Source organism: Calliphora vicina, chromosome 2, assembly GCF_958450345.1.
Source record: "Calliphora vicina chromosome 2, idCalVici1.1, whole genome shotgun sequence".
NCBI lineage: Eukaryota > Metazoa > Arthropoda > Insecta > Diptera > Calliphoridae > Calliphora > Calliphora vicina.
The window spans coordinates 23,749,333-23,763,467 of NC_088781.1; the positions used below are offsets into that span (position 1 = coordinate 23,749,333).

A 14,135-nucleotide genomic window follows, 5' to 3' on the forward strand; every position below is an offset into this window, starting at 1 on the left:
TCGTAAAAGACAATGTAAATGCACCATTAACTCCTCAAATTTTCAACTAATAGAAGTTGATAGCCTAAAGATTCTTGGATTACATTTAAACAAAAGATACACTTGGGATACACACATAGACAACCTTGTTAAGGTTCTAAATAGCCCCCTAAACATCATAAAATGCCTATCTAATTACAAATTTAACTGTAATGTACAAATGTTACTTTTAATTACGAATGCTTTAATCATATCTAAAATAAGATATTCTTTACCTTTTTTTGGATTCTCCCCGAAATCCAAATTAAATAAACTAAATACAATATTGAATTCAGCTGTTCGAAGTTCTCTGGGAGCTTTCCGCACAACTCCATGTAAGAATATGTTTCACGAAGCAAACATTCCATCTTTGGAAACACAACTAAATATTAGTATAACTAAACTGGCCTCTTCTTTCTTGACAAATCCAAATATCCTATTAAATGGCATAATGAAAAAAATTAACAATACAAAGAAAATTCCAAAAATCTTGTCCACTATCTGGAAAATAAACGAAAATTTCAAGACTTTCAACATTAACCTAAAACCTTTTAGAGTTAATACAAGAAATTATCCCCCATGGTTTCTTGACCCTAACCGCATAAATACTTCACTCCATAATTTTAACAAAAACCAACATAATCCCTCACAATTTAGAATATTATTTAAGGATATTCAAGAACAATACCACCGACATAAATTTATATATACCGATGGATCGAAATCCGAAGATATAGTAGGATATAGTGTAACAATAAATAATAAAGTCATAAAAACCTCAATATTACCATCGTATAGTTCCATTTTATCTGCTGAATTAATTGCTATATATCAAGCCATTAAATATGTTGAATCAAAGACAGCCAAATACGTGATTTGTTCCGATTCATTATCTTCTTTGAAAATGATAATGAACATTTCAAATAACAACCCCTATGCATCCTACATAAGAAATTGCTTGATTCATAAGGGAAACAATGTATCTTTAATATGGACACCTAGCCATTGTAACATCGAAGGAAATGAATATGCAGATATGGTTGCTAAGGAGACACTAAGAACGCCTTTATTAAGTACTGAAAATTATAACTCTAAGGATCTCCTGAAATATATCAAGCACTTTTATAATGATATGGATAACACTTTCTCCCGAACTTCCCATTGGTATAAAACCATTAACTGTACAAAAATCAATATAAAGAAATATTCCAATAGTGATATTAACAATCTTCATAGAAGAGACATGATAAAATTTTTACGAATTCGACTAGGACACTCCAAATATACACATGGCTCTTTAATAAAAATATCCAATATACCCATCTGCAACTGCAATATTATTCGTCCACCATCTCCCGAACATTTCCTTTCCCTCTGCCCAGAATTTCAAAATTTAAGACCACAGATATTTGCTAACAGAAACCCATTATCATTGATTTCTAATCCAACTACAGATAACATTAAAATAATAATTGAATTCCTAAAACAAACTAACATTTATAACTTCATCTAAAATAATTAAATCGAGCTTAAAGCCCAAGTAGCTATAGCTCAGTACTAAACAATTAGCTTATAATTTTTAAATTTAAGTTAATTTTATAAATAAATAATAAAATAAATAGTTCAGGTTCTGGTTCAGTTTTAGTTCCGGTTTTTGTTGAGTTTATAGTGCATGTTCAGGTTCTAGTTCAAGTTCTTCTTCTAGTTCAGATTCAGGTTCTGGTTCACGTTCTTCTTCTAGTTCAGGATCTAGTTCAGCCTTTTCAACAATAAGGTGTGGATTCCTGAACTGAGATTGAGCTACCTTTCTTCCATATGATGCAAAAAATATGTGCATTGTCAAAATATTTTGTTTGACTTGGATTTTACTAAGATATTCAATAGTACACAATCTTTACAAAATAAAGTATATATATTCTGGATACTTATAGATAGCGGAGTCGATTAAGCCATGTCCGTCTGTCTGTTGAAATCAATTTTCTGAAGACCCGAGATATCTTCGGGATCCAAATCTTCAATAATTCTGTCAGACATGCTTTCTAGAAGCTATTTAAAATCAGCAAAATCGGTCCACAAATGCTTGAGATATGAGGAAAAAACTAGGACAACCTCGATTTTTGACCTATATCTGGATTACTAAGACATTAATATAGACAATATGGATATCTAATGATAGATATTTCAAAGACCTTTCCAACGACGTATATAAGACCATAGTAAGTTGGATCTACAATGGGTCAAAATCGGAAAAATATTTTTAACCCTACTTTTTTTTCACAAAAAAAAAAATTAAAAAAAAAAAAAAAAAATTTAATGTTTAAATTTAAAAAAAAAAATTTCAAATAGCAATTAAAAATAAATTTTAACAAAAAATTAAAAAATAAATTTTGTTTACCTAAAAATATTTAAAATTTTTATTTTGGAGTATAATTTGGTGAAGGGTATATAAGATTCGGCACAGCCGAATATAGCTCTCTTACTTGTTTTGTATCACACTGTTTAATACCGTTTATAACCTTATTTTGACATTTCTGCCCTGACAGACATTCAAATTACAAGTCTACAAGAATGCAATGTACATGTTTTTTGTGGGGTTGTAGAAATTTTGATTGATCTTTAGAAAGAAGAAAAAAATGTACATATGTACTTCAACTTTTACCTTACAAAACCACATATGCTGGAATACACACACAACATTTAAATTATGATTAAACAGTTGTGTGTAAAAATATAGTTATTAGGCAGATTTAATAACATAAAATTCTTTGAAATCAAATTGAATTCAAAAACAAGTAAGAAAGTATGGTCGGTCAAGCCCGACCATATAATACTCTACACTAAGTACAAGAGCAAAAACATTTTTCTTTTAAAATTTCAATAATTTATATTTTTGAGTGATTTTCGGAAGTGGGCCTTATATGGGAGCTATGACCAATTATGGACCGATCACCATGAAATTAGTTCGTGTGATTTATGTCTTAATGAAAGTTATTTATGTTGAATTTTGTGTGTATACCAACATTTTTAAGAGATTTATGCACGTTAAAGTGATTTTCGGAAGCGGGTCTATATGGAAGCTATGTCTAATTATAGACCGATCGTAGCAAAATTTGGTGACATGAATTTTGTGAATATAAAACGTATTTGGAGCGAAATTTGTGTAGATACATATATAAATTAAACATTTATGACCGATAAAGTCCAATTTCGAGAGGACATTTGTATGGGGGCTAGGTGAAATAATGGACCGATTTCAGCCAGTTTCAATAGGCTTGGTGGTTGAGCCGAAAAAATAATATGTCCCAAATTTGATCGAAATATCTTCAAAATTGCGACCTGTACTCTGTACTGTACTCTCCCCACTATGGTGGTGTAGGGTATAAATATTACTAATAGCACCAGCAGTCCATTTAATGTGAGAATAGGGAAGGTAACACAAACTAGCCATGTATCGAAGCTAGTTACGTGACTGGTTACTGGATGGTAGATACCGGTTTTAGTCTCTAACGTGACATTATGACAGTATTTGGTATACAATCTTAAACATCTTTTTCAGTGTTGATTGCTGTATTCTTGGCCTAGTTATTCCTTCAAAATAGTTTTGAAAAATTCATTAATTCGTTAATAAATTGCTTATTTTTCAATACATGTAAACCAGGTACTTTTCTGACGGTTACAATTTCAAACTAAAGTAACAAGTATATTTTGAGCAATTATCACAGATTTCGGGGAGGGTTTTTTGTTGTCAGTAGGCCCAATATTTGCCTCTCTCCTACTTTTGAAATAATTTTCTAAACACAACTGTTGTAACAGTTTTTTTTCCATAAAATGATTTCTACAAACATTTTAAATATTGGCATTTATATTTTTTTCTTGTTCATCTTATTTACTGTTTATTATTTTTTACTTCTTTCCACATTCTTTTGGTCACATTAATGGGGTTGTGAGGTTAAAATCGAGCTCCCCCTTAAGCTTCCTCTGTTAAGTACAATTTTATGTTGATTTTTATCAAATGAAAAAGATATTTCAAGGTTATTTTTCAATATAGAAATTCTTAAAATTTTATTTACTTTTTACATTTTGTTTTTGGTTAAAAAGACATTAATATATTTTTGTTTTATTAAAAGTTACTTTAATACATTTAAATTAAATAATAATAATATTTAATACTTTGTTATGGAAATGTGTCTTAAAAATCCATTAAATAACTTTTATATATTTTGTTATTATTGTGTTTTGTTGACTTTAGTTACAACTTTTGATTTAAACTTTTGTTTAATTTAATGTCTGTTTTTATGCATTTTTTTAGGTTTAAATATTTTAGGCTCTTTATGAAATATTTGGAGGAATAAAAATGATAAGAATTAAGTCAAAATAACTTTAAAATATTGAATTTAAGAACTTAAAAATCTTGTTTAATTTATCAAATATTTCTTTATCCTTTTCACTTATCCTCTACAAGTTCAAGCCATTAATTATATTTATTTTTTTCTCTCTCTCTCTAATTTAAAGGTCGTCATGTATCATATGATGGAAGTTTATAATCACATTGGTATATCGGAAATTATAGCTCAAGATGTTGTCAATGGTGTGGGTTCATTCTTTGTGGTGGCAATTGGCGGTACTGTCATTGGTAAGTCTTTCTCTATGTTGTTAACAAAACAGCTTGACACCCAATGCATCATCTCCCTATATGATATGTGTTGATGATAATAATAAATGTGTCTGGTTTAACCACAACCCAACCACACTAAGTAATATTATTATCACGTTTGTCTCGTTTTGACGTCATTTTTCATTATTTTTTTTTATAATAGATTTTCTGTTTATTTCGCAGGTATCATTTGGGGCTTCCTGACTGGCTTGGTAACACGTTTCACGGATCACGTGCGCGTTATAGAACCCATCTTTATCTTTGTCATGGCATATTTGGCATATTTAAATGCTGAAATATTCCATATGAGTGGTATTTTAGCGTAAGTGTTTGATTTTTTTTTATATTTTACTTACACGTTGTTACTATAGTGGGTGAATGACATTTTAAATATTTTTTAGAGAATAATTGGGACTGTGTTAAAGTGATTTCTTGGAAGTTAAGTTAGTTCAGTTCCAGTTCAGGTTCTAGTTCAGTTTTAGCTCAGTTCTAGTTCAGTTCTAGTTCAGTTCTAGTTCAGTTCTAGTTCAGTTCTAGTTCAGTTCTAGTTCAGTTCTAGTTCAGTTCTAGTTCAGTTCTAATTCAGTTCTAGTTCAGTTCTAGTTCAGTTCTAGTTCAGTTCTAGTTCAGTTCTAGTTCAGTTCTAGTTCAGTTCTAGTTCAGTTCTAGTTCAGTTCTAGTTCAGTTCTAGTTCAGTTCTAGTTCAGTTCTAGTTCAGTTCAGGTTCTAGTAGAATAATTCGGAATGTGTTAAAGTGATTTCTTGGATGTTAAGTTAGTTCAGTTCTAGTTCAGGTTCTAGTTCAGTTTTAGTTCAGTTCTAGTTCAGTTCAGGTTCTAGTAGAATAATTCGGAATGTGTTAAAGTGATTTCTTGGATGTTAAGTTAGTTCAGTTCTAGTTCAGTTCTAGTTCAGTTCTAGTTCAGTTCTAGTTCAGTTCTAGTTCAGTTCTAGTTCAGTTCTAGTTCAGTTCTAGTTCAGTTCTAGTTCAGTTCTAGTTCAGGTTCTAATTCGAGTTCTAGTTCAGGTTCTAGTTCAGGTTCTAGTTCAGGTTCTAGTTCAGGTTCTAGTTCAGGTTCTAGTTAAGTTTCTAGTTCAGTTTTAGTTCAGTTCAGTTCTACTTCAGGTTCTAGTTCTAGTTCAATTCTAGTGCAGTTCTATTTCAGGTTCTAGTTCAGTTCTAGTTCAGGTTCTAGTTCAGGTTCTAGTTCAGGTTCTAGTTCAGGTCCTAGTTCAGGTCCTAGTTCAGGTTCTAGTTCAATTCTAGTGCAGTTCTATTTCAGGTTCTAGTTCAGTTTTAGTTGAGGTGCTAGTTCCGTTCTGGTTCAGGTTCTAGTTCAGGTTCTAGTTCAGGTTCTAGTTCAGTTCTAGTTCAGTTCATTTATAGTTCTGGTCCTAGTTCAGGTTATCGTTCAGGTTCTAGTTCAGGTTTAAGTTCAGGTTCTAGTTTAGTTCTGGTTCAGTTCAGTTCATTTCTAGTTCATGTTCTAGTTCAGTTCTAGTTCAGGTCCTAGTTCTAGTTCAGGTCCTAGTTCAGTTCATTTATAGTTCAGGTTCTAGTTCAGGTCCTAGTTCAGTTCTAGTTCAGGTTCTAGTTCAGGTTATAGTTCAGGTTCTTTTTCAGGTTCTAGTTCAGGTTGTAGTTCAGGTTCTATTCAGGTTCTTGTTCAGGTTCCAGTTCTAGTTCAAGTTCTAGTTCAGGTTCAGGTTCTAGTTCAGTTTTAGTTCAGTTCTAGTTCAGTTCTAGTTCAGTTCTAGTTCAGTTCTAGTTCAGTTCTAGTTCAGTTCTAGTTCAGTTCTAGTTCAGTTCAGTTCTAGTTCAGGTTCTAGTTCAGGTTCTTGTTCAGGTTCCAGTTCTAGTTCAAGTTCAAATTCAAGTTCTAGTTCAAGTTCAGGTTCTAGTTCAGGTTCTTTTTCACGTTCTAGTTCAGGTTCTAGTTCAGGTTGTAGTTCAGGTTCTAGTTCTAATCTTAAATAATTTTGAAATCATTTAAAAAAACAATAAATTTTCTCTACCTTTTCAGTATAACCTTCTGTGGCATAACCATGAAAAACTATGTGGAATCGAATATATCACAAAAGTCCCATACAACGGTCAAGTATGCTTTAAAAATGATATCAAGTTCCTCGGAAACGGTTATATTTATGTTTTTGGGTGTGGCCACAGTCAACAACAATCATGTATGGAATACATGGTTTGTTTTGCTGACCATACTCTTCTGTTCATTCTTTAGAGTTATAGGTGAGTTGCAACAAACTTTAATAACATTTAACAACATTTAACTTCTATTGTTTCTCTGTAGGTGTTATTGTTCTCTCGGCGATAGCAAATCGTTTCCGTTTACACAAATTGTCGCGTGTCGATCAGTTTGTTATGTCGTACGGTGGCCTGCGTGGTGCCGTTGCCTTTGCCCTTGTCCTGTTAATCGATGAACGTGTTGTGCCTACAAAGAATATGTTTGTTACCACCACCATTGCTGTGATATACTTTACCGTGTTCTTGCAGGGCATCACCATTAAGCCGCTCGTTAAAATTTTAAATGTTAAACGTGCTAACAAACGTAAACCCACCATGAATGAACGTATCCATGAGAGAGTAAGTTTATAATCTTTATTTATATTCAATTTGTTGGTTATTAAATTTAAAAAAAAATCTGTATTGTTTTTGTGGTTTTAGTTTATGGACCATTTAATGGCTGGCATTGAGGATATTATTGGTAAAACTGGCAATTACAATGTGCGTGATAAATTCAAGCGATTCGACAATCGTTTCATACGTCCTCTATTGATAAGAGATCTTAAGGTGAGTAAACAAATTTGTGATGGAAGATTAATTGAATTTATGAAAATTTATAGGAAAGCGTAAGTCTTTCCTGGGGAAAAAACTTTCGGTTTGTACAGCTGTCGCTGAGTTGACAATCTTTAGCCGAATATGATTCGGATCGTTCCGGAACGGAGATCCAATTCACGTGGAACGATGTTCTAGTTCAGTTCTAGTTCAGTTCAGTTCTAGTTCAGTTCTAGTTCAGTTCTAGTTCAGTTCTAGTTCAGTTCTAGTTCAGTTCTAGTTCAGTTCTAGTTCAGTTCTAGTTCAGTTCTAGTTCAGTTCTAGTTCAGTTCTAGTTCAGTTCTAGTTCAGCTCTAGTTCAGTTCTAGTTCAGTTCTAGTTCAGTTCTAGTTCAGTTCTAGTTCAGTTCTAGTTCAGTTCTAGTTCAGTTCTAGTTCAGTTCTAGTTCAGTTCTAGTTCAGTTCTAGTTCAGTTCTAGTTCAGTTCTAGTTCAGTTCTAGTTCAGTTCTAGTTCAGTTCTAGTTCAGTTCTAGTTCAGTTCTAGTTCAGTTCTAGTTCAGTTCTAGTTCAGTTCTAGTTCAGTTCTAGTTCAGTTCTAGTTCAGTTCTAGTTCAGTTCTAGTTCAGTTCTAGTTCAGTTCTAGTTCAGTTCTAGTTCAGTTCTAGTTCAGTTCTAGTTCAGTTCTAGTTCAGTTCTAGTTCAGTTCTAGTTCAGTTCTAGTTCAGTTCTAGTTCAGTTCTAGTTCAGTTCTAGTTCAGTTCTAGTTCAGTTCTAGTTCAGTTCTAGTTCAGTTCTAGTTCAGTTCTATTTCAGTTCTAGTTCAGTTCTAGTTCAGTTCTAGTTCAGTTCTAGTTCAGTTCTAGTTCAGTTCTAGTTCAGTTCTAGTTCAGTTCTAGTTCAGTTCTAGTTCAGTTCTAGTTCAGTTCTAGTTCAGTTCTAGTTCAGTTCTAGTTCAGTTCTAGTTCAGTTCTAGTTCAGTTCTAGTTCAGTTCTAGTTCAGTTCTAGTTCAGTTCTAGTTCAGTTCTAGTTCAGTTCTAGTTCAGTTCTAGTTCAGTTCTAGTTCAGTTCTAGTTCAGTTCTAGTTCAGTTCTAGTTCAGTTCTAGTTCAGTTCTAGTTCAGTTCTAGTTCAGTTCTAGTTCAGTTCTAGTTCAGTTCTAGTTCAGTTCTAGTTCAGTTTTAGTTCAGTTCTAGTTCAGTTCTAGTTCAGTTCTAGTTCAGTTCTAGTTCAGTTTTAGTTCAGTTCTAGTTCAGTTCTAGTTCAGTTCTAGCATTTAATTTTATCAATTATGAAGTTTCTCTATAGGTGTCGAGGCGAACGCAAAGTAATCTCGATCGGAATAGAAAAATTACTCAAAATTAATTGAAATTGTTCAAGGTTGTTTCTAACAAGTCAAGACTTTTTCCCACATGACTTGACTTGTTTATACTCCTAATAGTTTTTGATCCATTCGCCTTTATTGTTGTTATCATTTGTCCAGGATGTTAGGTGTTTGAAACTCACGAATGAATTCTGTATTTAAAACAGTTTATCGATAATTATTTCACTCTTTCCCGATCCATAGCATGAAAGAGATCTATTTTTATTGGATCACATACCCATGCAGCAATATACCGAAAAAATTAAACAAAGAGAAAGACAGGCAGCAGCCGAAAGACGTAGAGAGCAAAGACATTTGTCACAAGAAACTTTCAGTTACAGATTAAGACAAAGGAACGAAGAAGATGAGGATGAAGAAGGGCTATAATTAAAAAGAAAATTTCCTTCAAAAAATCAAAATTCAAGTAAAAGAATTACTAAGGGTGGGCTTTTCATTAAATTTCATGGCTTTCAATAACCTTTATTGCGTATTATTTTAACAATATTTTATTATTTTTTTTAACAATTTATTAATTCTCTTCCGTTACTTTTTTTTCCAGGGTGCCGAACCGAAAATCATTGAAACCTATTCGAAATTAACCATGCGTGATGCCATTGAAGTGATGCGTCGTAATCCCTCAACAATTGGTCAAATAACGGGCACTGAATCGATGAGTGCCTTATTTAGAAATTACACCAATAATTGTATTGGTGGAAGGTGGGCACCGCCAACTATTTATACAACCTGGTAAACGAATTTTAGACAATTTCATTATCTCACCCCAAAGGTTGGGACGTTTTTTCTTTATTCTCTTCTATTTTTTTTTTAAACGTTTGAGTTACAAGAAAAAATGTGTAAAACCCACCATAAAACAAGTGCATGTTGTATGTTTTTTTTGTTTTTTTTTTTTGAAACTAATGAGTCTGAACTAAGTCTGAAGTAGATCTTGTAAAAGTCGAGAATGATGTGCCAGAGTTTGAGTATGATAATTTGAATTTAATAGTTTTTTTTATATCTTTATTTAATTTAAATAATACTAACCAGAATATACAAACTATTTAAACTTACACAATTTCAAAAAAAAAAAGAACAGAGATTTAAAGGAGTTAATTTCTAAAGACAGTTGGTAGCTGTCAAGGCTACGATTGAAACAATAAATTATATTAAGTGCAGATTTCGATTATGTCATTTAAAGACTTGAATTGTCGAAGATTTTAGTTGTTGTAATCGAAGTCTTTAATTGTTTGGATCAAAGTCTTTAATTATATCCATTAAGATCTTCAATTGTATATCTTAAAGACTTGAATTTTCGAAACTAAGTCGAGCCAAAACTTCGATTATATCAATCACAGTCTTTAATTATATTGAACAAAAGCTTTGGTTGTGTGAATTAAAGATTTTAATTGTATCAATCAAAGCCTTTAATATTAAACGAAGACTTCGATGGTGTCATTTAAATACTTTCATGGTACCAATCGTCAAATAATAACTTGAATTGTATCAATCCAAGTCTTTAATTGTCTTAATAAAAGTATTTAATTGTATCAATTAATGAATTCAATAATATTAACCAAATTATTTAATTGTCTTAATTATCAAAATAAAAACATTAATTGTGTTAATCGATTACTTCAAATGTCTTAATCAAAGTCTTTAATTGTATCAACCGAATGTTTCAATTGCATCAACCTAAAGTTTTAAATTTTGCCTGAGTTAATCACCTTTAAATCTCTGCCTCTAATAGCATGACCTTTCTTTTTATGTCTAACCAACTCTTTATAACTCCTTAAAGATTTCTTAACTAACATGTTTCTTTTTTCTTTTCATTTTAAATAAATATACATCTTAGCTATATTCTTCTTTTTACACTATAACTAACAATTACCACCACACACACTTACACAATTAATGTCATGTCAATCATAGAACTGTCAAAAACTATTTTGTAATGGAATTTTTAATAGTTTAAAATGATGTGACAGTAAATATCACGAAAACACTAAATACCAACGGGAATAATTTTGTGTTTGAGTAAGAAATTCTAATAAATATTGTTTTAAATAAGGGCTTGGGGAGAGTTGAGGTGATTATAAGTTCCCTTAAGTTGTCATAATTGTTAGCTGATATATTAACATTTATTGGTAAACAAGTTTTTCAAAGTTTTGGAAATAATTAATGTTAAATTAATTAAAATAAGTTTAAGATTGTTAATAGCTTTTGATTGTTATGGTTTTTGTAACAGTTCTACTTCTGCAAATGTTCTTTTTATGAACGCAACGAAACGTCTGCTTTCAACAGCTATCGTAGTTACCGAATAGTTCTTCTTAACTAATGCGGACGTGTGTAACCTAAATTGCTGCTTGAGTAGCTCCCAATGATTATGCAAGCACTTGTTAAGTTTTACAATAATATTCAAGGTGTAATGCCTCCAAATCTTGGTCTTCAAACTTTTCAGGCAGGCCAGGGCGATCTATGTCTTCAAAATCACCATCTCTCGCACGTTGATACCGATGAAACACATTCACCATAAGCTTTGGTGAGCAATCGGTGTGCTTCAGCGGCACTTTTTTTTCAAATTAAAGAAGTAAAGCTAAACTTCCTGCATATGATGCTTTCATGGCGCAAAATTCTAATTTTTTTACTATTAGATTTTTAGAATCAATGCCAGATATGTACCCTTCAATATTACATATAAGTTATTAAAAGCAAAATCTGCATTCAAGATAAAATCCCGCATTTTTAAGTCATATACCCTATAATATTCTGTATGAAATTGGTCAATAACTTTAATGTCGTTTAGAAAATGTATCGATAATATTCAATTTCTATAGAAATTTGATTGTTAACTTTAATTTTCTATCGATAACTTTCATTTTCTTTAGAAAATTTTGCGATTAATTAAATTTTCTATAGACAATTTTGATATAACTTTAATTTTATATTGAAAATAAGCTAAAGAATATTTATCGATAACTTTAAATTTTTATAGAAAATTTATTCAAAACTAACTTCCTTATAGAAAATTGATCCATAATTTTAATTTTCTATAAAAAGTTTATTGATAACTTTAGTTTTCTATAAAGAAATAATCGATAGCTTAAATTTCGTAATGAAAATTTTTCAATAACTTTAATTTTCTGAAGCAAATTTATCGATAGCTTTAATTCCGTAAAGAATATTTATCGATAACTTAAAATATGTATAGACAATTTATCGATAACTAACTTCCGAACAGACAATTTATCGAGAACTTTAATTTTCTATAGATAGTTTAATGATAACTTTAGTTTTATATAAAGAAATAATAGAAAATATATCGATAACTTTAATTTTCTTTAAAAAATATATCGATAACTCTTATTATTTAATTTTCTATAGAAAATTTATCGATAAATAATTTAAGTATAGAAAATTTATCGTTAACTTGCATTTGCTACATAAAAAATTATCGATGACTTTACTTTTCTATAGACAATTTATCGATAACTTAAATTTTTATAGACAATTTATCGATAACTTATTTCCGTATATAAAATTTACCCACAAACTTTAATTTTCTATAGACAATTTATCGATAACTTAAATTTTTTATAGACAATTTATCGATAACTTTCCGTATATAAAATTTACCGATAACTTTAATTTTCTATAGAAAATGTATCGATAACTTTAATTTTCTATAGAAAATTTAGCGATAGCTTTAATTTTCTATAGAAAAGTTGTCGATAACTTAAATTTTTAATAGGCAATTTATCGATAACTAATTTCCGGATATAAAATTTACCGAAAACATTAATAGAAAATGTATCGATAACTTTATTTTGCTATGGAATATGTATTGATAACTTTAATTTTCTATAGAAAATTTATCGATAACTTTGACTTTATGTAGAAAAGTTGTCGATAACTTTACTTTTCTATAGAAAAGTTGTCGATAACTTTACTTTTCTATAGAAAATTTATCGATAACTTTATTTTTCTATATACAATTTATCGATAACTTTAATTTTCTATATAAAATTTATCGATAACTTTAATTTTCTATAAAAACATTTATCGATAACTTTTATTTTCTATAGAAAATTTATCGATAACTTAAATTTTTGATAGACAATTTATCGATAACTTAAATTTTTAATAGACAATTTATCGGTAACTAATTTCCGTATATAAAATTTACCGAAAACATTAATAGAAAATGTATCGATAACTTTAATTTTCTATGGAAAATGTATTGATAACTTTAATTTTCTATAGAAAATTTATCGATAACTTTAATTTTCTATAGAAAATTTATCGATAACTTTGACTTTATGTAGAAAAGTTGTCGATAACTTTACTTTTCTATATAAAATTTATCGATAACTTTTATTTTCTATAAAAACATTTATCGATAACTTTTATTTTCTATAGAAAATTTATCGATAACTTAAATTTTTGATAGACAATTTATCGATAACTTAAATTTTTTATAGACAAATTATCGATAACTAATTTCCGTATATAAAATTTACCGATAACTTTAATTTTCTATAGAAAATGTATCGATAACTTTAATTTTCTATAGAAAATTTATCGATAACTTTCATTTTCTATAGAAAAGTTTTCGATAACTTAAATTGTTTATAGACAATTTATCGATAACTAATTTCCGTATACTTTAATTATCTATAGAAAATGTATCGATAACTTTTATTTTCTATATAAAATTTATCGATAATTTTAATTTCGTATATGTAGAAAATTTATCGATAACTTTTATTTTCTATAAAAATTTTATCGATAACTTAAATTTTCTATAAAAAAATTTTCGATAACTTTAATATAGTAAATTTATGAATGAATATCTTCCATTTTCTATAGAAAATTAATTTTTAATCAAATCTATATACATATATAAAAATGAAATGGCCCATTTATGTAATGTCATCACGTGAGAACGGCTGAAGCGATTTGACTGTTTTTTTTTTATTCGATTCGAAATTTTCAGGAGATGGTTTGTAAAGAAAAAAATTCAAAAATTCCGGGTAATACTCGGAAATTCTTTTTTTTTTGTGAGTACAGTCAACTGTAATAAAAAAGCTCCCTAAAGTATGCAGTACAAATTTAGACATTTTATTTGCAAATAAATAAGAACAGGCTGGTGTGCGTGGGTTGGATATACTTGAAGAACTAACCTTAGTAAATGCTACCGGGGCGATCAACTAGTTTATAATATTTTGAAATCTTTATGTTTTTACTGTCTCTTAATACAATTCATACACTAAAACTCGATTCTACCCTTTTCATAGTGAATCCTATTAAATTATTTGTTA

General features: G+C 29.9%; 1 protein-coding gene across 9 annotated transcripts in view; it reads left to right on the top strand.

Annotated features, from left to right (window-relative positions):
* The window catches only part of Nhe2 (Na[+]/H[+] hydrogen exchanger 2), a 192,498-nt gene that overhangs the window by 134,738 nt on the left and 43,625 nt on the right, over positions 1-14,135 (top strand). For all 9 annotated transcript variants that reach the window (XM_065502465.1, XM_065502473.1, XM_065502467.1 and 6 more), the window contains exons 6-11: positions 4,531-4,651; positions 4,856-4,994; positions 6,697-6,914; positions 6,976-7,268; positions 7,350-7,475; positions 9,380-9,567. In XM_065502465.1, coding sequence (XP_065358537.1) covers positions 4,531-4,651; positions 4,856-4,994; positions 6,697-6,914; positions 6,976-7,268; positions 7,350-7,475; positions 9,380-9,567 — 1,085 coding nt within the window. The remainder of the gene's footprint in view (positions 1-4,530; positions 4,652-4,855; positions 4,995-6,696; positions 6,915-6,975; positions 7,269-7,349; positions 7,476-9,379; positions 9,568-14,135) is intronic.